A 24,001-nucleotide genomic window follows, 5' to 3' on the forward strand; every position below is an offset into this window, starting at 1 on the left:
CATAGAATCATAGAAACACAGAATATTTAGGGTTGGAAAGGACCTTAAGATCATCCAGTTCCAACCCCCCTGCCATGGGCAGGGACACCTTGCTCTAAACCGTATCACCCAAGGCCTCGTCCAACCTGACCTTGAACACTGCCAGGGATGGAGCATTCACAACCTCCCTGGGCAACCCATTCCAGTGCCTCACCACCCTAACAGGAAAGAATTTCCTCCTTATATCCAATCTAAACTTCCCCTGTTTAAGTTTTAACCCATTACCCCTTGTCCTTTCACTACAGTCCCTAATGAAGAGTCCATCCCCAGCATCCCTATAGGCCCCCTTCAGATACTGGAAGGCTGTTATGAGGTCTCCACACAGCCTTCTCTTCTCCAGGCATCTTCTCCTCAGCATCTCTGGGGTTCATTTTCACCGAACATCTTTTATGTTCAGAAGTCCCCTCCCACAGTTGCTCACTGAAATCACACCACACAAGGTTAGGAGCAGGTTCATTTTTAAACTGGTGCAAAACAGTGTGGATGCTGCCTTTTAGTACACAGAGGTTTGACTGTCAGGAGGTGGATGTTCCTTATATACTGAGAAACTCTAATCCGTTCACCCAGGTAGGCTTCAAGTGTCACACAGAGACTAGAAGGAGCCATGGAAAGACAAAGCTGGTAAGGGAAAACCTCAGTTGTTCGCAACTAACAGCCAATACAAGTCAGCTGGGAGAGGGAGCACCTTTATAAATGTGATGCCCTCACATGTGCTGGTTGTTGAAATAAGGGGACAAGTTGAGAGGGGAAGAGTTGCCAGGAGGAGTAAGGTATGAAAGGGGGCTAAAAGGCATAAGGGAAGGAAAGTCACAGTGAAATGATTCTTTAGCTATGTAATGGTTCTGTTTGATTTCTTCTTTCTGCTTTAGTAGATGCCAGGTTGCTCTGGCCCATGAGATAATAATTGCTGACAGACATCCAGAATTAATAGACAATTTGGAGCTACTTTTGGCACATGTGGATGTTTCTGGTTGTCCCTCTAATGGCTGTACAGCTCAGCAGCAGTGTGTGCTTGGTTTCTTTTGCCTCCTTTAGTTACCACATAGGAGCTGAACAGTGTAAAGTTAGCAGGTTCCTGTTTTTATAGTTTGCTTTTTGTTGTTCTATAGATCTCCCATCTTCTGCTTTTGGGATACCTTGTGCCCATTTCTCCTATTAGCTGTAGGGCTGTAGTGGGTGGGCAGATGTAGCAGCTCCACAGTGTCTGATACTCCTGCAAGGTCTGTGCTACAGAAGAACTACTGGGTTGTACAAGCACTGCTGGTAGCAGCAGAGGACTCAATCACCCCAGTAAGACCACACTTAGTAATGCTCTGTTGTGTTATCTTACTGTTTATTTCTTTCTGAGGGGGGTCTCCAAGGCTTATAATGACAACATACCATGGCTTAGCCTTGTGCCAGTTAAGCCCATTTTGAGGGGGAGGAAGTGGAGCCCTTCTTTGGGGATGAGGAAATCTTCTTTCCTTCAGTCCTTTTACAGCCAATTCCATTATTCTTGCTGGGATTCTTCCCCAATTTGTTATTACAAATTAAATGTTCCTTGGAGCAATGGCAAGGCAGTTGTAGCAGTAGTAAGGCTAAATTAGATTTCCTGGGCTCAATTGCAAACAATTGATAAGCTGGGCTATTTGGGAGCCATTCAAAAGCCCCAAGCTGTAACTGTATTTACTATCCCCACTGTGCTTAGAGCAGCTCAAGAATTCCACTTGGTATCATCTGGTTTGTATTAGCACGAGGGTATTGATTGCTGTGACTGGAACAATATTATTTTGCAATTTGCCTTCCATAGAAACACCAGTTGTGAATGGGAAATGCATTAAAAGTGGAGCAAAATCCTTCTATTTCAGCCACAAATATGTATGTCACCAAACATATGGTAAAGTGGGGAAAAATACATGTGCTGGGTGTAGGAAGCCTGTAAGATAATCTGAAGACAAAGGTGGGAGCATGTCTTGTCAAATGTATCTTATTCTGTGGCCTTCACTGAAGCTGTTGTCATGAAAGTGATGATTTGTTGTACTCTTTGCTTAGCATAAGGTAACTGATCACTTCTCCCTCCTAGATCAACAGTGATAGTAGAGGCAACTGGTGAAACTATATAGGGGCTTACAGAAGCCTCAGAGACAGAGGAAAACTGCACAAAGGGACATGTTGTGCATGTTTGTGTTCTGGGCACAAATGTGTGTACTGCTGTGGTGGGGGTGTGGATGAAATGGGGGCTGAAGTGTGCATGAATCCAGCTGTGAGAAAGAAGGACCCCAATGGTGAAGTGGCCTTTTCTTAATTAAAATACAAGAAAGGCCTGAAGCAGCTGATCGTTCATTGAGATCTTGTCCATTAAATACCTCTAGTGAAGTCACTATTGTGTCCTGTAGTATCTGATGAATTTAGTCTGCTGTTCAGCACTGGCTCTTGCTACATAATGAGGAGCCTTTAAAAACACTCTGTTTAAAGAGCTGGGCTCAGCACATTAATGTGTGCTGTAGTGGTATCTGCAACAGCAATACTCAGCCCTAACTAAATCATGTGTTTTGCAAGTGAACTTAAAATAGCACACGTTGAAAACAGGGGGATGAGAAATGTAATTGCCTGTGCTCTGCACTGGAGTGGTACCTGAAGCACTTCCAGATGCCAACAGCAGCTAGTCCAAGGTACTTACCTGAGTTTGAAACAATACTTGAAGACTTCACAAGTGTCTTGAACTTTAAAGGCAAATCCCAAAAGGTGAGTAAGGTTGAATTACAGCCTGGTTTGAACCAGAGCTAGTATACAACTCATCTAGTCTGAACCAGTATAGATGTGCAGTTCATCTTTCCTTCCAGTGCTGCTGCCCTCTCTGCTTAACTCTGGTTTCTCCCTTCGATTCATTTTTCACTTGTGCTACCTGTCTCAAGAGACTGAGTCATAGTTATAATGTGTTTGAACTCCCACCTGCAAATTTCCATGTTCTTGGCACATTTGCTGACACACAATTGATTCAGCTTTCCCAAGGGCTCTCTCACCTGCGAGAATGGTGCTTTGCTGTTACCAAGGTCTCTCGCTCTGTACCCTTTAACACCATCCACCAAATCATCACAAAGCTTTTCCATAACCATTCCATTAGTACAGTCTTCCCTTCCAGCTCTTTGCTGAATACCCTTCCTTCTGCTAATGTCATTTTTAACCTCAGGAGTTGTATCCCTTCAATCCCTTTGTGACATCTGCTTTCACATCCCTAAAAACCTCCTACTCTGCTATCACTGCTTCATGCAACACTCTCCTACCCCACTTCTGGTGCACATGGAGAAGTCTGTAAACACATCCTCATTGCCACTCTTGAGGAGGACTTGAGTCCAGCCATCCCCCTTGGTTTGCTCTGATGTTTCTGTGTCATCAGGACTTGAATGAGCTGGCTATTCATGCCAAAATGTTTTCTGAGCTCTGGATTTCTAGATTGGTTGTTAGTTACAAAACCACCATTAGTCAGTGTTAGGTACTTACACTCAGTCCTCCAAAAATGTCACAAGTGGTGATGCTTCAAATCATCTCTTCTGTCATTTTCTCTCATGTCTGCTCCTGCAGAAAGCCAGCCCTGGGCTGAGGACTGGGTGGGAGCTGCGGTGGTAGATTGAGATGGGTCTGCCAACTCTTTGGGCAGCCTGCTATGGAGAAGCCCAAAGGAGCACAAATATTCCTTTTTACTCAGCTATTGCATTGTGTACAGAAGATGTGCAGCTCTTTCCTTTCTTTTTTGTGGGACAGCATGTAAAGACTGAGAGTTTGCAGCCCATGCTGGCTGGGAGGAAAAAGCACGAGGATAGCACTCATAAGCATTTCCTACGGGAATAGGAAACAGCCCCATCTCCATGTGCTCTCTTTTAAAGGCTGCTTGCCAACAAGCTTAATTCTACAGCGTGATCCAAACTGGAGCAGGAGCAGACCCTTCTGCTGGCCAGGTTAACCTTTTCCCTTTGCATTCAAGTTCTGCATTTGCTTATAGCTTCCCAAATGAACACAGCCAGCAGAAAAGTCTGTACCTCAACGTGCAGTAGTTACCCAAGTGAGGAGCACCTCTGTGGTGCTTCCATAGAGGAGAGCTGAGCAGCTGGTTTTAACAGCAAAGAGTTAATCTCTATGACGTAACCACCTGAAACAGTTTCACCTCATGGGATGAGTTAGGAGTTTGACTGCTCTCCTTGACTGTTTTGATGGCTACTGTTTAGCAAATTGACCCCATGCCTCCTTCTTTCAGTTTAATTTACAATTGTTCCTGGGCATCGTGCTCCTTGCCTGCACTGCCTTCTATGACTAACACACACTATTATTTTTGTTATTGACAGTCATCTGCAGCCAGCAGAAGCTTTATGCTGACAGGCAAAGATGATACGCTGATATTAAGAATTCCAAGGCAGCTGAAATGTGAAATGGTATCTCACTTGCCTGTGAAGTCTGTCTTTATACTGAACTATTAAAATGCTAGACAGACTGGGGTGTTTTCTCAATGTAAGCAACTTGTCATAAACTACTCATGCACAACCATGTCCATATACATAATATGTTCAGCGGTGGTATTTGAATATAGTATCTCACTAGATAGAACTACTTGCTTTGTATTTGTATTGGTTATGCAATAAATACCACATTTACATTTAGATGTGGAGCTGGAGTCATGCATGCAGTGGTGGTGGCTTTGAGAATGTGACTGCACAGGCTTTCCCCAGCAACAAAACTTGGTTTTCCTACAAGAAATTATGACCCAGAAGGAAAGAACCCAGTTTGAAGCTCAGATTCTGGGGAAAAAAAGTAGAGTATGTTTGAGAACAAATTCTCTAAAGTAGCTGTACTCCTGAGCCAGACAGCTCTCCCAGCATTAAAGTGAGTTTGAACAATGGTACTATCAACCTAGAAGCTGATCTGATGTAATTTACAGTGTCTGTCTAGGTCAGTGTCATCCTCTCTTCTGTGGGACATGCACATCACCACACTGGAGAACTGGGGAGTGAACTGCATTGCTAGAAAACTTTAGCATGCACCAACAGTAATTAGCAGAGGTCCTGAACCATGCAGGAGTTTTATATTCCTTATGCATTAGCTAACTAGACTCTTCTCACAATCTATGTAAATATTAAGTTTCCAAGGGTATTGGGCTAGAGGGCTCCACAGGCTATTTACACACTGTGGAGTATTGAATGTGTGCTGGTTTTTTATTCTTAGTCTGACTGCTCTTGTATCCTGTGAAAGAACAGACAGGAGGTTTCGGTTCACTTCTCCATGCTTTTTCCTTCTTTAGATGTATTTTATGGTATTCCCTTCCACTTATTTCTTCCCTAAGTTAAAAATTACCAGTACTTCCAGACTCCGCTTATCGAGAACTTGTACCTTGTGCTTGTACTTGTACTTACTTGTACCTCCTGCCTTTTTGAAGATCCAAACCGATCTTGGTTTTGTGCTGCCAACTGCTTTGTGGATGAACTCAACAGAATTCAAGACGTGTGAAGAGCAAAAGAGTTCTCTCAGCAGAACTCTTACCCCATCACATGAATCTCTACATTATACGCTTCCCCAAATGAACTTTCAGTACCTATTCTACATAATAAATTATGGCTGCCTGGTCATTTAATTTCTAAGACACCAATTCTTCTCAACCTAAGAACTCACTAAATAACAAAAGGGACAACATCTGTTGTGGAGGCAAGCACTGATTTGGACTGGCTGTGGATGTAGCTGTTAATGTAAGAACCTACATTCATACAATGGTTTGGGTTGGAAAAGGACCTTAGGATCATCCAGTTCCAACCCCCTGCCATGGGCAGGGACACCTCCCACTAGATCATGTCACCCAAGGCTCTGTCCAACTGGTATGGCTTTAAACACTTCCAGGGATGGAGCATTTACCACTTCTTTGGGCAGCCTGTTCCAGTGCCTCACCACCCTCACAGTAAAAAACTACTTCTTGCATCTAATCTGAACTTCCCTGTTTCAGTTTAAACCCATCACCCCTTCCTGTCCTTTCACTACAGTTCCTGATGAAGAGTTCCTCTTCAGCATCCATTCACAAAATCTCTGCATGTTTTTCAAGTTTGCCACAAAGATCTGCCCGTCTGGGTAAAAGCTTTGCAGAGCTTTGAGATACATCTTCAGTGCGTAAGGAAAAAGGCTTGTACACTCTTCCAAGTGCATGGGAGAATATGAAGCAGTACACTAGACTATAGTAGTCCTGGTTGTAAATTCTGTACTCTGTTGCCTCTGCAGACAACAAAGAACATTGTTGTCTTAAGCAATTACTGAATGCTATCTTCATCTTCATATTTAATAGTTTTTTAGTACAAAGAGTAATGTATCTTCCAGGAATATGTTTTATGTTGGGGTGAAAAACAGCCTCCTAAAGCCATACCTTTAAAGGGATAAAAAGATAAAGGACACGTGTGTCCTAACAGCAGCCATTCCATGAAATATGCTGAGCTAGCTCCAAGACTTAGAATTGCATGAGGATAAACCTTTTTCCAGACTAAGCCCCTAACAAGAGATTATATGTGAGCAACATAACCTAGAGGAAAAACTTGCTACAACCTTTTTCTTTTTTTTATTGTAACTAAGATGCATTTACTGAGCACTGCATGATTCCTTCCTTGCAGAGGAGTAGCCTTTTTGATATTTACCCCCTCAAAATCTATGCTGAAGTAGCTTCTTCCGGCTGGTGTGCTTATTCTGCAGTTTTCTATCAAAGGGGGTTGCAGGGCTTTCTGACAAGCCATCAAAAGCAGAGCACTCACGGAGCCATTCATACTTCCTTACTAACTCCTCTGTTGCGGCTTCAGGGGCCCAAATCTACAAAATAAAGATATTTGTAGTTATTTTAGACTGCAAGTGAGGTATGAAGATGATACTGTGAGCCAAATAGAGGTGTGTTCTAGCACTCCTTTCCATCCTGAGACATAGAAGAAAAATGGTGTGGCCTCCTGGCGGAAGATACCACAACAATTTGTGTACATATAAGCAGAACATTCTCTTGTTGCTGCCAATCTCTAACATGCCATAGGCTCAGATGAGGGATAATGTAGGAAAGATAACCCAAAGCTAATTGTTCAGAATGACTGACTCGGGCCCAAGATCCTCAGAGTGGAAAACAGTAATTAGTCATAGAGTCACTGATGATGTAGCCTTATTCCCCCTGAGACCATTGCAGAAACTGGCACAAATCAGGCTTAGGGAAATGGTAAATAACCTCTAAACAAAACTGCTCAGTCAGCAATGATGGTGTTCTTCTTTTTAAGCAGAGGGGAAAAAAAAACAATATTACTTCGCTGTGGTCATCTTTCTCTGCTTTTTGGTTATTCTTGAATGAGTATTAACAAGTCCCTCATATAAAAATTATATTTTCAGTATTCTAACTCAACAAAGTAAATATTTAGTGATCCATTCAGATCAGCAAATGTCACTTAAGCAATCATGGGATAACTAATTGACAAGGCAAGTTAGAAGTTGGTGCTGGTCCCATGCGCAAGGACTCCTATCCTTTAAGAGCAGGAATGTAAAAATCCATACAATAAACATAGTGGCATTTGTAATTTTACTGTGGGTCCAATTTAATCCTATTTTAAAACCTGGTAAGGACTTGCTTTCCATGATAATTTGTTTTATATAAATATGTGTATATATGTAAAATACACATAAACATATGCGGACTCTTTAGTTTACTGTTGTTCTATGGCAGTCTCTCTAGCCTGTGTCATGTCATCTACAAGCAGCTAGTTGAATTGTGAAGTTGTTTCATCAGATTATTCTGGGTTTTGATCTACAGCAAGGTCTACCTTTCCCTTAATATGAAACCATGCTCATGTTTTGCTACTGTACATACTTTTCTGGGTTTGAATGTGATGTCCTCTTTCTTGGTAGCACCACTGGCTATCAGAGAATTCAGATAAGTAACACTGTCCTTAAAGGGTTGTGCTGCCTTTTCAAGAATGGATGTTTCCTCATCTGCCAGCAATACCTGTGAAGACTGAAAGAGAAGTTACCAGCTATACATCATGCCCAGAAGCAAGGTACACATCCTAAATCTTCAGATACTTCTGTTTTCTATCTACTGTGGGTGTATTTTTCTTAATCTGTTCAGAATCTATTTTTCTTAAAGCTGCTATTTATTTTATATCCAAAAATTATGACTCAAAGAGGATGACTGTCCTTCTTGGACACTAAAACATTCACTGCTCTTCAAGACTTGAGACAACCACCTAGTGCCACTGGTGATCCCTTCTTGTGCCAGGTCATGGCTAAATTAGCATCTACAATTGTCCTCCTTCTGCCTAACTAAGTCCTACACTATCCCTGACATTCAAATTATCTCTGAAAGGGGGAAACCAACATTTGGCTACTGGGAAATACTTAACACATCATCCAGGGCAGGACTGCTGAAGGACACTTCCAGCAGTGTAGCTACAATTGCATTTTTTCCCTAAATGGTGGCATCCTGGGTTTGACTAACAAGTACCACTGGTAAATCAAGATCTCATCCACTGTAAGATAACCAGGATGTGGTCACAGAGGCTGTATCTGCTTGAACTAGGGCAATGGCAAGGTACTTGAGGCTCCTGGGTATGCTGTAAAAGCATTCAGTAGTATAACAGCCAAACTCAGTGTGGAGTTTAAAAAACAGGGCTTGTGTCAGCAGTAGAAAAGGCAGGTTAAGAGACAAGATGGGAAATGAGAAGTCAGTGAGCCCAATATTGCCTAACTGAGTTCTGTTAGCAAAATAAAAAGACCTTTCTACTAATTTGAAGGGCCTTGGCCTTATCTGTGAAGAAACAAGTGCTCCCTTGAGGAAATTAAGCTTACAAGTTGCTTGCTATTTACAACAGAGCTGGATGATCATAAACTTCAGGAGGAGGGGGAAAAGAAGAAATATTTTTCTGTATCCCATCAGTGATACAGGATACAATTCTTAAGTGGACTGTGAAAGACATGAAGTTCATATAATTAATGTGTCAAAATTTCAACCAATGAACAAGTAATAGTACTGGCAAGAACAAGTCCTGGCTTCTGAAAATACTTTAACAAAACTGCATGATTTATAGCTTTAGAGAGACATGGATGGCAAACAAATGAAAGGAAGCAACGTTCTACTAACTATTAGCAAGTCAATCCTTTGTCACTATTTTTCATACCTCTCTTTTTGCTGCTTGTTCCTCTGCAGGCTTTGGTGTAGAAGATGCCTTTGGTTTCACAGCTTTTTCTTTCTTTTCTGGTACTTCTGGCAAATTGTCCAGCTTATTCTGGAGCAGATCAATTATTCTAGAATCTGCAAATACTTTAGCAATATCAAGAGGATTTTTTCCTATATTTAAAAAAATAAATACTTGCATAAGCCATGAAAATGAACCTCAGTCCTTTGCTATTTCAACTGGATAATGAAACCACAGTCAACTGAATTTAATTAGGCCTCTGTCTTATTAACCATTCAGTGTGCCAGCAGCATGCCTGACATCATGTGAAGACTGGCAGGCATCTGCACTGTTTGCCAGAAATGAAACCTTACAGAAATGAGCTTTGAAACCAAGTATTGCAGGAATTCTTGGAGTGGTAACTTTGCTCTTAATGTCCTGACATTCGCAGCTTAATATACTGGTCCTACAGGTTGCAATTTTGACTTCTGAGAGCATTTAACACTAGGAGATGGCTAGCACAGTACAAGGTTAGGAATGTAGACCAGGTTACTGTAGGTCTCTATTTCTTCCAGTACTTGCTCTGTGGCTGGCAAGGAGTCAAGGGAAAGCCCCATGGTTTAAATGGGGCTGAAAACCTTCAGGGCTTAATAGAGGACAAACTCTTCCAGATCTTGATGTGGAGATGCTGTGGCTGTAAAGTAGTTGTGAGTCTAAACTGCTGTGTGAATTAGAACAACACAGAAATAAGGAATACACATACTTTCTACAAGCAGGGTTTCACCTAGTAGGCATTTTGGCAAGGAAAATCTCATTATGTAGCAATGTTGCTTCCTCTGTTAGAGCAACAGCTTAAAATGTGACAAATGCTGTTTAATTTACTCCAAAAAGAGAGGAAATAACACTGCATGAGGGATCTGCTGTGAGGAGGTAACACTGCAGTATCAATGTGATTTGTTTTTCTGTTGAGTACTCTTTCTCAGAGAGTAATATTTACATGCTAAGCAGCAAGAAATATTTTAACCTGTGCTGCCTGTGCATAAAAACTAAATTATTTAAATGGGCGGCAGAGTATACACTGGCCACGACTGAAATCTAATTTTCCATCAAATAATATTAAAAAGTAGATAGATTTTATTCATTAAAGCCACTTATAACTGTATATATCTTGTGAGGAGCAACAGACTTCTTAATCATGTAATTAATCATGTTACTTTATTTTCTAGAGGCATAAAACCCAGGAAAGCTGACTACTTACAATAGTGATTCCTCACTGCAGAAAACTAATTGTGCCTCTTACCTTCATCCTGGTCCTGACAGTGATCATAAATTCAGAACACTTCTCAAAGCATTCCAAGAACTTAGTTTTGTTTGGGGCTTTTTAATAAAACATGGATACATGTAAGGAAGTGGGCCTGTTTTGGGGATGTTGGTATTTACCATTGCTGTTTGTAGCTTGGACATCTGCACCCTCTTCAAGTAAAAAATAGACAATATCCAGTCTGGAGTTCTCAATGGCTCTCATTAGTGGGGTTGCATTGCCCATTGAGGGTGCATCCACTGCTGCTCCAGCCTTCACTATCAGTTTGGCAATATCGAGGTGTCCATTATAGCAAGCATGATGGAGAGGAGTCCACATGAAATTGTCTGTTGCATTTACATCAGCCCTACAAAAGAATATGAGAAGTGGCAGACGAAGCTATGTACTTGATACAGGAATGTCAAAACAAGCAATGTTAACTGCCCCTGCAATGGCATATTCAATGTGAATAAATGTTTTCACATTGCTACTGCTATTCTGAAGCCATTTTAGTATCAATGTATGGCTGTCATGGAATATTAATTGTCAGCATATACCTGGGTGGTCATCACATCCCCCTCTTAGCCAACACAGTGTCCTTTACATGGAGGTTTTCACAGGTACAGAGGAAAATAGGCATTCAAACACCATAGTCCTTTAAAATGCTGCTTGTGTTTGTGCTTCAGCTTCACTGATAATGACAAAAAACAGATTAAGGAATTCATAAAAGAATGCTTTTGGGCCAAGAGCAGGTGGAAAAATTGCCAATTTAGTGAGTTAGAGAAAGTCTCTCAAAATCTGAGCCTTTAGAACTTTTTCAGCCACTCTGTTGCTGGACTACAGATCTGTTTCTGTTCCCAGGCTAAAACTGACATGTCCTGAAGGATGCAAGGGCTAGTTTGGATTTGATATTTGCAATCTGCTGCCTTTGGATGAAGCTGAGAGGAAAAGCACTATCAGTCCTTTAGCAACTTGCTGCCTTGGAAGCTTTTGGGATGGGGTCATGCAAAAGCAAGGCTTGGGGAACCACAGCCACAAGAGCCTCTTAAAGGTGCTAAAAGGAAAGAAATACTGTTCCCCCACATCTCTGAAGAGAGCACAGACCATGCCCATGCCCAGATCTGTGTGCCATGTGTGGGTTCAGAATGGGCCAAAGCCTCATGGGGGGATTCCCCAGTAGTCAAGCAGAGTGAATTACTTGTGCCTTGTAGTGAAGACAGCCTGAACTGAGTTAGGGTCACTGTTCCATTGGCTCTAGGGACAAAGTACTGACATCTTCCCAAAAGACATGGAAGGAATGAAAAGGAAGAAAATTATGGAGTTGCTTCCAGGGATAGCTCATTGTTCTTCAGGTCAGATGGTTAATATTTACTTCTAGATCAAAACAACAGATTCATCTGGTTTTCTTTACTCAATTTTAACATTTTTCAGTATTCTGCTTTTGGTGAGATGTTATCCCAGTAATTCCCCACACCTACCAGTTTTGCCTTTGTTATCTTTCAGTTGCTCAGCCCTTATGGTTTATTTGTATGCATCGTTCAGTGCCTTTGTACTTCTCATTATAACATGCAGTTACTCCACTTTCTCTCCTGACCCATCCTCCATGCCTGTACCAATACCCTGCCCCTGTACCAATACTCCCGACCCCCCTCCATGCCTGTACCATTCCTTTTTCCTAACCTTATTCTATCAGAAACAAACCAATCAAAGGGAACAGCAACAACATAGCACTAACTTAGTATTTTTTCCTGATGAAACACTGAATTTGCCTTAAGCCCAAATTTAATTTACTTCTGAGTCTTTCTGGAACAAGACAGAAAGTAGATATCACCAGTTTATGTTTAAACTTCAGTGTTGTCCATAGCTATGGATAAATGCTTTGTTTCTATTCAATATGGATTTGTGATACTGTATGGAAGAGGTTATATTGTAAAGAGTATTTACACTCCAATGGCAAATTGAAAGTACCTGAAAGTCCACGCTACTGAAAGATGCAAAGCTAAACACTGTCCTGATAACTCTCCCCTCCGTGTTCTGACTTCTGTCAATTTAAAACCCTCAAAACTGATACTATTTTAAAAGACTATTACATTTCTAGGGCTGTTAAACATGAGATGTGACTCCAGTGCTGTCTTGTGAGGCTTGACAAAAGTAGTGGAGACTAATTTGATAGATTTATTCACTAACTCTTGCATCTTTATCCAAGATTGCCTTGCTCATTTCAGGTGAGTCACTTGAACCAGATTTCCCAAAAACCATTCATCTGCTTTTGAGAGTTGAGTTTTGAGGATGCACCATTAGAGACTGCAACTGTGACTGGCACTCTGCCTCTGATCAAAATGCTAACAGCCCAGACACTCAAAACCTTCAAACCTCGGGAACTTACCTCTTGGATGTTTCTATTTCCCTGTTAATAATGTGAGAAATAATAAACTAACCCTCTGTGACTCAGGATCCTATAGAACTAACTTTAATATTAAAAGTTATATAAATAAAAACCAAACCATGGTCTGTTGCATCCAAATGTTTGCTGGAAATTTTTGCTTTTGAAAGCCTCTCCAAAATAGCAATTTAAAAAAAGATCTCTGAAACAATCTTACCCCTTTTCCAGAAGATATTGCACAAGAACTATGTTCCCACTTGCACACGCAACCATCAAAGGTGTTTTGTAATATTGATCTTTTATGTCTACGTGCACACCCTCGTCAAATGCTTTCTGCAGAGATGGAAAGTCTGCTTCTCTGACAAGGTAGTTAATGTTCATGTATGTTTTCCTTGGCTCATCTATGTACCAGGCACGGTCATCATGCACGGGATGGGCAGATGGGTGGTCTCGGTTAAAATGGGAGATCTCAGCAAGATTTTGGATAGCCTCAACCATGTACACAGGGAAACCATCTTCTCTAAGGGGACATGCGCCCTTTGGCATAACACAAATTGGCACGGGGACAGGGATGCCTTTTTTGCCTCTTCGTTTCTTCCCTTTCTTCCTCTTCTTCCCTTTGGGTCCGTAGGATGTGATAAGATAGTTTTTTGGCAAGTATTTAGAGCCTTTAAAAAAGTCTTCAATGCCGATTCCATCAGCCTGATGTCCTTCATGCATTTCAGCAATAGCTTCTAGTTGTTCAGTGTCCACAAAGGAGCAGTGCTGCTGGATAAGGGCTATAAAACTCTCTTTAGTCACCTTCCCATCTCCTTGGTCGACAGCCTCCAACGCCTGGCGGAGGGCAGCCTGGTGCTCTAAGGACCAGTCATACAGCCTCACAGCCCACTGGGGGTTTTCCTCATTATCCTCAGTCTTGGACTGTTTTGCAAAGGTCTTCTCAATTTTACGCAATTCTGATACTGCTGCTTTAAAACCACCATCCTTGGCGATGGCTCTTGGTGTCTTTTTTGCCAAGTTTATCCATGTAGGATCGCAGCCTAAAAATATGGACACAATTTTGCTGGTAATACAGTGGAATTTCTAATTATATAGAAAATCCATAATTAATTATGTAATTATGTATATAAGAGACTTGTACTATATATGCAACTAATTGCCACAGGTCTCCAATTTTATACTGTTTTAACTACAAATGGTGATAGAAGATTTGTTTTCCAAAGGGAGGTTCATGGGGCAACACATGCTTTACTTATCCATCCATTCATGATATGTATAGAAAGGCAGAAATTCAGTGGAAACTACATTTTTTAACTGGTGAGAAAGGTTAAGAAGAAACAAAGACTAAAGTATCACTCAGTGTTCTATACCCCAACCTTGCAATCTGACACTGGATCACTAGCTGAATGTTTGACTCACAAGAACAGAATGCAGGATTTTGCATGGTCCTTTTGAAGTGCTATGATCATCTGCTTAAGTTAGAATACGGTCACAGCTGCTTTGTAGTATGTTTGAATACCCATGGCATGAAGTTTTCCCTATGACTACAGAGATTTATCTTGTTTAATGATCAGCAAACCAAAAATTACTTTTCTGTTGGAAGTTTCAATGCAATACATGTAAACCCAGCTAAAAGCAGAACCCCTTAAGACAGTCCAGTTCTGAGTTATACAAAGCCATGACGTTTCTGCCACTTCCTTTGAGAAATGTTTTATCTCAGCCACGTGTATAAATAAATCGCAATAGCCTATGTTAGGCACTTCTTAAGGAGAATTACATTTGCCGCATGATACCCAAGAGTCAAATCCTTCATAGATGCCCAAATCAAATCTTCCCTTTAGCAAAGAAATAGAATGCACATGATAGTTACAAAGTAACTTATTTTTAATGTACCTCTTTGTCCTATGAACTTGCAGCAATTTGCAAATCCTCCCTCTGCAGCATAATGAAGCGGCGTGTTACCATTCATATCGATCAGGCCCACGTCTCCATTATAAGCTGAAATAACCCTCAGAATCTAGAAAAACAGACAATACCACCAAAATCTGGTGTGTTCCTTAAGATAGGGAAGTGTGAGAATGATTTACAAATATTTGTATCATATAATCTCAGTTTATTTGGTGAAGGTTTCTCCCGAGCCCAGCTAATAAATGTACATGCAACGTTCCATGTTTTCTGTAGTACTCTGCTTATTTCACGAAGGAAATAGAAACCTTGTTCTGTTGTAAATACCAAAGACAATCTTCGTTCCTGTCACCTCCCTGCAGGCTACTGTCTTAAAGTAACTCTGACAATCCATGCACAATCAAAACTGTGTAATTTTATGTACTTTGAAGACTATTTGGGCAATAAGGAAGAAACTGTCTAACTGCAGCCATTTGCATCTGTTCCTCTTGTAATGGTAATGTTTCATCTAAGTTACACAGCTGTGACATGCTGCATGTTGAGAGAAACAAGGTCTCCAACAGAGCTGCTCACACCAGCCAGCCACACTAGCACACTTGGGAGATACCTTGGCAAAAAAGGCTCTGCAATTATGAGAGAGATTCTGTCACTGCTGGATTCCCTTTGATATTTAAAAAGAAGCTGATTTTGATGGCTTTGATCAGCTCAGATACTGGACTCAAAAAAAACCTAATCCCACCCAAGCCAAAAAAACCAAACAAACAAAAAAAACACCTCAGGTTTGGCATTGCAACAATGCTTTACCACCACAAATAGTGATACCTCAAAAAAGCCTCCTTTGGCTGCAAAATGTGCAGCACTTTGTCTTTCGAAGTCGAACCGGTTAACATCAGCTCCTCTCTCAAGCAGACCGCGCACCAGCTCGAGAACACCTTCTCTTACAGCTTCCATTAAGACCGTGCGCCCTGTAGCCTGTAAGGTAGCAAGAAAGCCATTCAGTTTGTTTCCTATGCTAATTCAGGTTGGAACAGTATGATGTGCTTGTTGCAAGGTGGCATAAAACTGAAGGTTTCCTTTTAGGTATTACCATAAAAAGGAGACCAGACTAACAGTTTCCAAGATGCCTGTAGGTAAACTTTGAGAATCTAACTATGCTGCTGCTAAAACATGAGTAGACAAATCCCTGTGACATAGATATATTAGTAGCTTAAGTCTCTTGAACAGTCCTCATGACAATCAATTCCTTCGTTAAGGAATCCTTTAATCTGCGTGTATGTGTAAACATGCTTTCGTGCATGTTTACAAAACAACACAAAATCCTATCTGTATCATTAAAAAAGCATAAGGAGCTATGGCTGGAGGAGTGCTAGAGGGAAGGCAGAGCAACTGGGGGATTTCACTGCTGTTGTGTGAGGAAAAGTTTCCATTCTAATATATTTTTATATATGTATTTCTAGATAATAGTATGCTTGTGATCAGCAGTACCTATGTTCTTCATAATGGCTGACTTAGGTAGATCTGGTGACCTTCCCAAGAACAGAGCACATCTCAGGTCAGGGATTGCCTGCTATTATTATACTGGCCCACAGCAACACAGAATATCTGACTTGCTACTCTACAGAGCGGCAAAGAGAGCAATGAGCCATGGATATTGTCCCACTGAACTTCCCTGCTACCTGTCTTTCTAGCAAATCATTCCTGTTATGTGATCAGGTATGTGCCCATCATATTACAAAAATAAAAGCAGGTTTCTCATATTGTAGGTACATGGAGTGCCTGGAGATGTGTGTGAGGATGGGAGAAGGATGTCTAAACACTGGGTTTTCTATAGCTACAAGCTAGGAAGTATAACTACAAAACCAGGACCAAAGCAAAAGCCATGGGTGGCTTTAAGGGAAAGCTTGAGATCTTTGACTCAATCAACAGCACAGAGCTCCCATCCTTCAGGTCTTTGTTAAATTAAGGAAATAAACAAATAAATGACTAGGACATACAAAAGAATGAAAATAGTTTCTTATGGCTCATTCCTGCCTTGACCCCCATCAGGTTTTTCATGCTAGACTCACCTTCTAGTGAGCATTATTTCAACTCTGAAAACCTTAGAGCACGCGGAAGCAAAGTACCAATCAGCCCTGCACCGCTGAAGTGCAGTCAACTGCAGCTCCTAAGAGATGGCCCAGTTACACTTTATGTTTGTAAAATAACTGCACTCTAATCTACAGAAATCTAACTCAGGATATGTGGTTCAAGCAGAAGACTTAAATCCCTGCTCCTGCAAAAAGGGTGATGCAGAAGAAGGGAACAGGCATGGCCACAGAGCTAAGCACTTGTCACTGCTTTATCATTTTAATGTGAGCATTTAAGGTTCTATGGTCATCTGGTAACTATTCTACACTTCTCTATATATGTTCTTAGTTACAGAAATATTCATACTGGGTTTCCTGCACTGGGATTTGCTCCTCTTTCCATGAAATTCAGACATATTTCTTTAATATCATGAGCTTGCTCACAGGCTTGCAGAAATACAGGCTTCCCATCAGTGGTACAGTTGTTAACATCTGCACCAGCATCCAAGGCAATTTGCGTGCAGTGGTAGTGCCGTGTTGTTGGTAAAAGGCAGTAAAACAAAATACCTGCAAAGAAAACCAGCAAGGATTATGGTGCAACACTAAATTAGTAGAAAGGTTACTTAGGCTGTGGGCTTCACAGCTGAACAGACAAAATCCTTCAGCAGAGACCCGTTCACTTCTCTGAGGGTACATACATGCAAAAAAGACTTCTAGTTTAGATAGGGCCTTTGAACTTCTGGGAGTAAATCACAATTTAGTATGACAGGTCATGGGAAGAACATGATCATCTGTCACAAGTTATCTTTCAGATAAGCACTAGAGAGACCTAAAGGCATAGACTTCTAGGCATAGACTGCTCAGGGAGAATTATTTCCATCAAAGCTCTTATGGCATAGCTTCTGCTGAGCTGTAAGGATTACCCTCAACTATGGCTCCCCTCTATGGATGGCACACAACATACGTAGCAAGTGTGGAACACAGTAAGGGGTCATTTGATGGTATTTCTGGTCTGATAAGGTTGCCTTTTACTGACCTTTCCCTTCATTATCCGCAACAGTCATGTCCGCTTTAGCTTTTACTAATATATCCAAAATGAACTCCAGGCCTAACTCAGCTGCCTTCATTGCTGCAGTACGTCCCATTTTGTCCTGGACATCTGGATGAGCTCCTTGCTCCAGCAAGAAGCTGCACATGTCAACGTCATTTTTAATGCAGGCCAACTGAAGGGCACTATATCCTTCCATAGGCTCTGTGAAATTAATGAGATTTGGGAATCCATTCTGGACCAGCTTTTCTATTTGCTTCTTGTCTTTTTGGTGAACACACTGAAGAAGTTTGTACACCTGTAAGTTTCGAAGTCTGATATCTACTGGTAACATCCTGGAATAAGATAAAACGGCTTATTTGAAGGAAGTAATTCCTACATAGAGAAAGAAGAAAAAATGTAAACTCAGAGATGAGATTATAATTACACACCAGTTAGAACAGGAATCAAACTACATTCAAGGCATGAAAATATCCACTTTAACTTAACAGAGCACTAAGCTTTGAGTGAATTTCTCTCATTTAGTATACACAGCATATGTAGAGACTATATAAACACATATAGCACTTTGCAAAATTGTCCTTTCTAATCTTCAAACTGTTATGAAGAAGTCTCACTGAAGGTGAAAATTAAGTTAACAAACTGTAAGGTAAGTGCTTTCCATTCAAGGAACTGTTACAATCTGCAATTACTTGGAAGCTTAAGGGGAGGCTGAACATCTGTCATTTTAGTACTACAAAGAGAAAAAAATCACAAGTCACACTGTTCTCTGTACTTGCTGAAACATAAAACTGATACTAGCATCACCTCATCAGTATCTGAGCACCTTCCTTTTTTGGTAGCTGATTCATGAACTTCCTGCTGCACTATGTACGTAACAGAGTAAACTGTATTTCTCTGCAGCAAACACTCTTCAGGAAAAGACAAAGATGCGGACAATGGGGCACTGGCCTGGAAAAAGGTTCCCCCAGGTGACAAGCTGACAAGCTTAAATGTTCTCTCATATTCTTCTTGTATTTCCCACCACCCCACATCAGTAACGAACTTGGGTTTACTTTCAAAAGCTGGATCCTTTCTTCCAACTGTTAGTCATTATTTACAGCTGGAAATCACACATCATTTTTTTGGGAACTCCTTTAGGATCAACACTTGCCTTTTCTTCCCTTCTTTCTCCCCCTCCTGAAGCTGCAAACACTGAAGAAGTTACATTCTCCATGGAAATGGGCTAGTAATGCTATAGAATGTAAGCAGCATTGCAGCTAGTAAAACCTGTCAGCAACATTAGATGAAGGCACAAATGGAGATAATATTCAGTGCATGTGGATTTTATAGATTACCCTTGTGATTCAGAACAGTGCTAGTGCTACCTCTTGTACAAACATGGCAGTCTCTGAAGTACAAGCATCCAGAATCAGGATGTCCTAGAGTGCTGTGTTTTCCAGAGGGTGAGATGACACACTTGCAAAACAAGTGTGAAGCCAGAGTGAAATAAGTATGTGATTAGGTGTTACTTGTTCCCCACAACCTTCAACTCGTTCAGGACGTCAGACTGACAACACACCTTACACTTACTGCGTGCTTTCCTTTTTGCTCACAGAGCACTGTATTACACTCCATTACAGCTTTAGCCCCAATTCAGCCAGATCAGTTTTTTCTGGTGCTTCTGAGATGTTTATCATGGTATTACTTTAATACTTCACACACAGTAACAAATTCATTTCCATAAGCATGAGTAAAAATATCTCCATTACAGTGATGGGGTATGTTGTTATCACAATTCAGCCACCAGCAAGATCCTACCCAGTTTAAAGTCTTTGCTTCAAAGCTTTAAGAACCAACAATTTACATGAAAACAACCATAACATTTTAACTGTGACAGTTAATATGAAAGTGACTGGATCAAGTTCTATTAGAATTTTCTACAGTAACAGAATCCAAATAAAACAGGTGGGATTAGAAAGCTCTACCCAGTCAGGTGAAGTTACAAGCAAGTAAAACAGGCTTCTATAATGAAAATATCACTGCAGCATCTTGCAGATTGTCGTTAAGTAAATACTACCAACTGTACGTACTTTAATAGAGTTTTTGTTATTTAACCTGTAACAGCTGTTTTAATGAAAAATGAGGGATTGTTAATGTGGCTTTGAGACAGTCATCCTCTCGGGAGGGCTTCATGAAGCTATAATCATAAATCCCAAGCTTGTAGAATCTGCTTAGCAACAATTTTATCTGTTGACAAACATCAGCAGAATCGCTACCTTCATTCTGCCAGCTTGTATCATTGTTTTGGTTGAGAGCATGAACTCATTTCAAATTTAGATTAATCCTTTTCCTGGTACACCTACTATTAAGAAAATCATTTCAGTCAGATCCTTGTTTTCGCACAAAGCTTTCATCAAGGTATGCTGCTGGAGAGGGAAGGTCTGGTCACCAGTGCTCTCACTCAGTGACTATGGTGCCTGACTGCTGCTGCTGGAAGCTCTTGGAACTCCTTTTTTAAAAAGTTTTCAACATTTTTCAGTTGAAACATTTCAAGTTGAAAACATTCCTTTAATTATCACTATTCACAAACCAGTAAAGGAAATTTTCATGTGTTTTATCTTTAGTGAGAGAAAATAGCTTAGCACTTTCTAAATTTAATCCATTTGCCTGCTGGCCACAGAGATAAGCATGAGCCTTATGTGCCAGTATAAAAGAAACCAATGTGGTAACAGTGTCATGCTATATTTACAGCTTTATATGAATAATTGCACTGGATTTTTGGCTGTAACTAATGTTTAATAGGAATGATGAAGCAAAATCTTCCTAAAACTGAATTCCAGTTTAATGAATAGCCTGTAATGCTGAGTTTTCTCTTGAGCCCTTCTTGGTGTCAGCCCTCAAGAAACGCTTCGCCTTGGGCAGAGGTCACAGCTTAGTGCTGAGTGACACCAGTTTCCATGGCACCTCCTGTCTGAACTGAGCCGATTCTGATGTCGTGTTGAGATACAGCCCTTTGGGAAACCTGGCCCAGCCCTGATCACTGTAAGAACATTCCTGAGGTTATAGCTGGATACTCAAGATGGATGGATTGATGAGTCGGTGGGTGGATGGGATGTGAATTCTTTTCAGGTTGCCTTGCAACTTCCAGTCATAGAATCGCAGAATCCCAGACTGGTTTGGGCTGGAGGGGAGCTTAAAGCTCATTCGGATTCAACCCCCTGCCATGGGCAGGGTCACCTTCCACTAGAGCAGCTTGCTCCAAGCCCTGTCCAATCTGGTCTTGAACACTGCCAGGGATGGGGCAGCCACAGCTTCTCTGGGCACCCTGTGCCAGTGCCTCAGCACCCTCACAGGGGAGAGCTTCTGCCTAATATCTAATCTCAGTCTCTCCTCTTCCAAACACTTCAGTATTCATCCAGACTGGATGTAATAGAGCCCCAATGGCCAGGAGCAGCAGCAGCAGCAGGCAGCCCTTGGGGCCAGCCAGTACCTGGCAATCAGGTGTCTGAGCAACACCTGCTGGGACAGAGGCTGCTCCACACCAGGCTCTGGGCTGCTGGTGAGAAGGTGCTGCTGTGCCCAGGATCAAAGAACAGGGTGAGCGACCAGTCCCATGAGCCTGAAGTGCTGAGCACCCCATTAAAGCCAGGTAAGGGGTAGATCTGGTGTTAGCTGATTTTTCTTGGGTTGCGACTCAGAGGGATGGGTGGCTTGTGGAGGAGACTGGCTTTAATGGGAGAGAAACTAGTTGAAATGGGCAGAGCTAGCATTGACCTGCTCTGTACTTACATTGTAAGGACTTGTTTGTCTGACCATGCAGGAACACAAAGTGAGGCAACTTCCAGCCTCCTCTCCTCTGAGGGAGGCGTCAAGCACAAGGGAGGGTGCTGATGTCTAGCGTGGAGTATTTCCTTCGGGAATCTGAAGCACAGCAGCTCTGTGGTGCCGCTCCTGCTGTACCCTCCTTCTTTAGCTGGGCTTGCATTACCCGCACTGCCCCGCACTTGCGTTCCTTGCCCAGGCGCGCCCGGAGGCCGAGTTCAACCCTCACAACCCGCCGGCTCTACCCCGGCCCCTCTCGCCCCGCCTCACACGGCCTGCCCCGCACCACCAGGCCTGCGGCTGCCCACCCTCACCGCCAACCGGCCCCTGCGGGCACTCACCTGAAGGTCCGAGGGCCCCCAGGCCCCGGCCGGACGCCCCCCTCCCCTTCGGCTTTCCCCCTCAGCGCCGCTCCGCGGCCGCCATTGCTGCCCGCCGCCGCCTTGGCAACGGGGCACCGCGGCGCGCCTGAGCTGGCAACGGCGGCGGGCGGCTGTGAGGGGAGCGAGGCGGGAAGGGGCCGGGAGGCGGCGGCGCCCCTCAGCGCCCCGGCGGGTGCGAGGTACGGAGCCGCCCGCCGCCCGCCGAGCCGCGGCCTGGGGACGGGTGCAGGGTGGTGGGCAGCGGCGGCGGGGGGGGAGGCAGGGACCGCGGGGCTTGGTGTGGCGGTGCAGGAGCCTGGCCTGTGCGGTGGCAGCAGCGAGGGGTGTGCGGTCCGGGTCGGACGGGGCTTGGAGCAGCCTGGTGTGGTGGACGGTGTCCCTGTCCGTGGCAGGGGGTTGGAACTGGGTGAGCTTAAGGTGGTTTCCAACTTGAGCCGTTCTGAGTGGCTGGAAGGATGCTCGGTGGGAAAGGACCTGGGGGTGCTGGTTAATGGCCACTGAATGTGAGCCAGCTTGTGCCCAGGTGGCCAAGGCGGCCAGAGGCATCCTGGCCTGAATCAGCACCAGTCTGACATCAGGGTAAGGGCAGTGATTGTGCCCATGTACTGGGCACCAGTGAGGGCGCACCTCGGGCTCTGTGTTCAGTTCTGGGCCCCTGACTACAAGAGAGTCATTGAGGTGCTGGAGTGGGTCCAGAGAAGGGCAATGGAGCTGGTGCAGCGCCTGGAGCCCAAGTGTGATGGGGAACAGCTGAGGGACCTGGGGGGACTCAGTCTGGAGAAGAGAAGGTTCAGGGGGTACCTTATCACTCTCTACAACTGCCTGAGAGGTTGTAATGAGGTGGGGTCAGTCTCTTCTCCCAAGTAACAAGACAAGAGAAAATGGCCTCAAGCTGCACAAGGGGAGGTTTAGACTTGATACTAGGAAAAGTTTCTTCACCAAGAGGGTGCTCAGGCATTGGAACAGGCAGCCCAGGGCAGTGCTGGAGTCACCGTCCCTGGAAGTGCTATGCATGAGGCCCTCAGTACCATGGGTTAGTGGTGGCCTTGGCAGTGCTGGGGAACGGTTGGACTGGATCATCTTAAAGGTCTTTTCCAACCAAGTTGATTCTATGATTCTATAACTTCCTGCTGTTGCTTTCAAGGGGGAAAAAGTATACAGTGTCCTTCTATGGTGCCATGAGGAAGGGGGTGGATGTTATGGCCTTTGATGTTTTCTCACTATTGACTTACTTTTTTTTGCCAGACTTCCTCCCATGTAAATCACCTCTAACTTTTACTAGAATTACTGGCTACAAAACCAGAATTCCAGTATCTGTGTATAACTCAGCTCCACAGCCAACCCCAGAGGGCTTGTGTAGCACTGTGATATAAATGAGGTGTTTTAGACTTGAATTGAAACATAATTATTCATAAACCTGGCTGGAAGGAGAAACCTGTTTATTAAAAGGAGAAAAATGTCAATGCCAATGAATGAGGAAAAATGCTCAAAACTGTTTAAGCGAGTTGAAGCATAACTCATTCCAGAAGGCAAACACCATTAACATTAACACGGGGACTTCTCAAGCCCTTGGTATTTAGTGTCTAATTCCAGCATTCAAGTGCCACAAACCAGCTGGCCCTTGGTGCTCCTGTTGGGCCAGTAATCATGTATGGGATAATGGCAGAGGCCAGCTCCTGCAGGGAGACTGTTTGTCTTATACCTAGCCAAGACTGGCTGTTGAACTATTTGCAAAACACCTCTAGTATTAGGAAGTTCAACAGAAAAAAATGGGTTTTGATATGAAATCTCTTCTGCCAGGGAAGTGGTGACACGGAGCTGGATGTGTGTCCAACAGCACGGAAAGACAGGTGACGCAAGGCATGGCACTGTGTGGTGAGTAACAACAAGAGATAACATCATTTTAGCATAAAACATTTCATTATTTCCCTTG

General features: G+C 42.8%; 2 protein-coding genes across 4 annotated transcripts in view; one reads left to right on the plus strand and one right to left on the minus strand.

Annotated features, from left to right (window-relative positions):
* Nucleotides 1–6,601: 6,601 nt before the first annotated feature.
* ANKEF1 (ankyrin repeat and EF-hand domain containing 1) lies at nt 6,602–18,973 on the minus strand. Of its 2 annotated transcripts, none has more exons than XM_061364802.1 (9): nt 17,870–18,973; nt 17,201–17,400; nt 15,590–15,739; nt 14,756–14,879; nt 13,080–13,902; nt 10,620–10,846; nt 9,183–9,352; nt 7,877–8,020; nt 6,602–6,846 (listed from the first exon to the last, which is right to left on the minus strand). In XM_061364802.1, the coding sequence occupies exons 1-9, from the start codon at nt 18,213–18,215 to the stop codon at nt 6,682–6,684; spliced, it is 2,349 nt and encodes a 782-aa protein (XP_061220786.1). In that variant the 5' UTR covers nt 18,216–18,973; the 3' UTR covers nt 6,602–6,681. The 2 variants fall into 2 exon arrangements, with proteins under 2 accessions (XP_061220786.1, XP_061220787.1); XM_061364803.1 differs by having other exon boundaries at nt 17,278–17,400; nt 17,870–18,021.
* A 4,907-nt stretch (nt 18,974–23,880) lies between these two features.
* PAK5 (p21 (RAC1) activated kinase 5) overlaps nt 23,881–24,001 on the plus strand; it is a 174,462-nt gene continuing 174,341 nt past the window's right edge. Inside the window, exon 1 of one of the 2 annotated variants that reach the window (XM_061364804.1) lies at nt 23,881–23,943. In XM_061364804.1, the coding sequence (XP_061220788.1) occupies nt 23,931–23,943 (13 nt within the window). In that variant the 5' untranslated portion in view covers nt 23,881–23,930. The remainder of the gene's footprint in view (nt 23,944–24,001) is intronic. The other variant, XM_061364808.1, reaches the window with a different exon arrangement.

Source organism: Neopsephotus bourkii, unplaced genomic scaffold (genome assembly GCF_033783945.1).
Source record: "Neopsephotus bourkii isolate Nb327-2 ecotype Australia unplaced genomic scaffold, CSIRO-AGI_Nbou_v1 NB_1250, whole genome shotgun sequence".
Taxonomy (NCBI): domain Eukaryota; kingdom Metazoa; phylum Chordata; class Aves; order Psittaciformes; family Psittacidae; genus Neopsephotus; species Neopsephotus bourkii.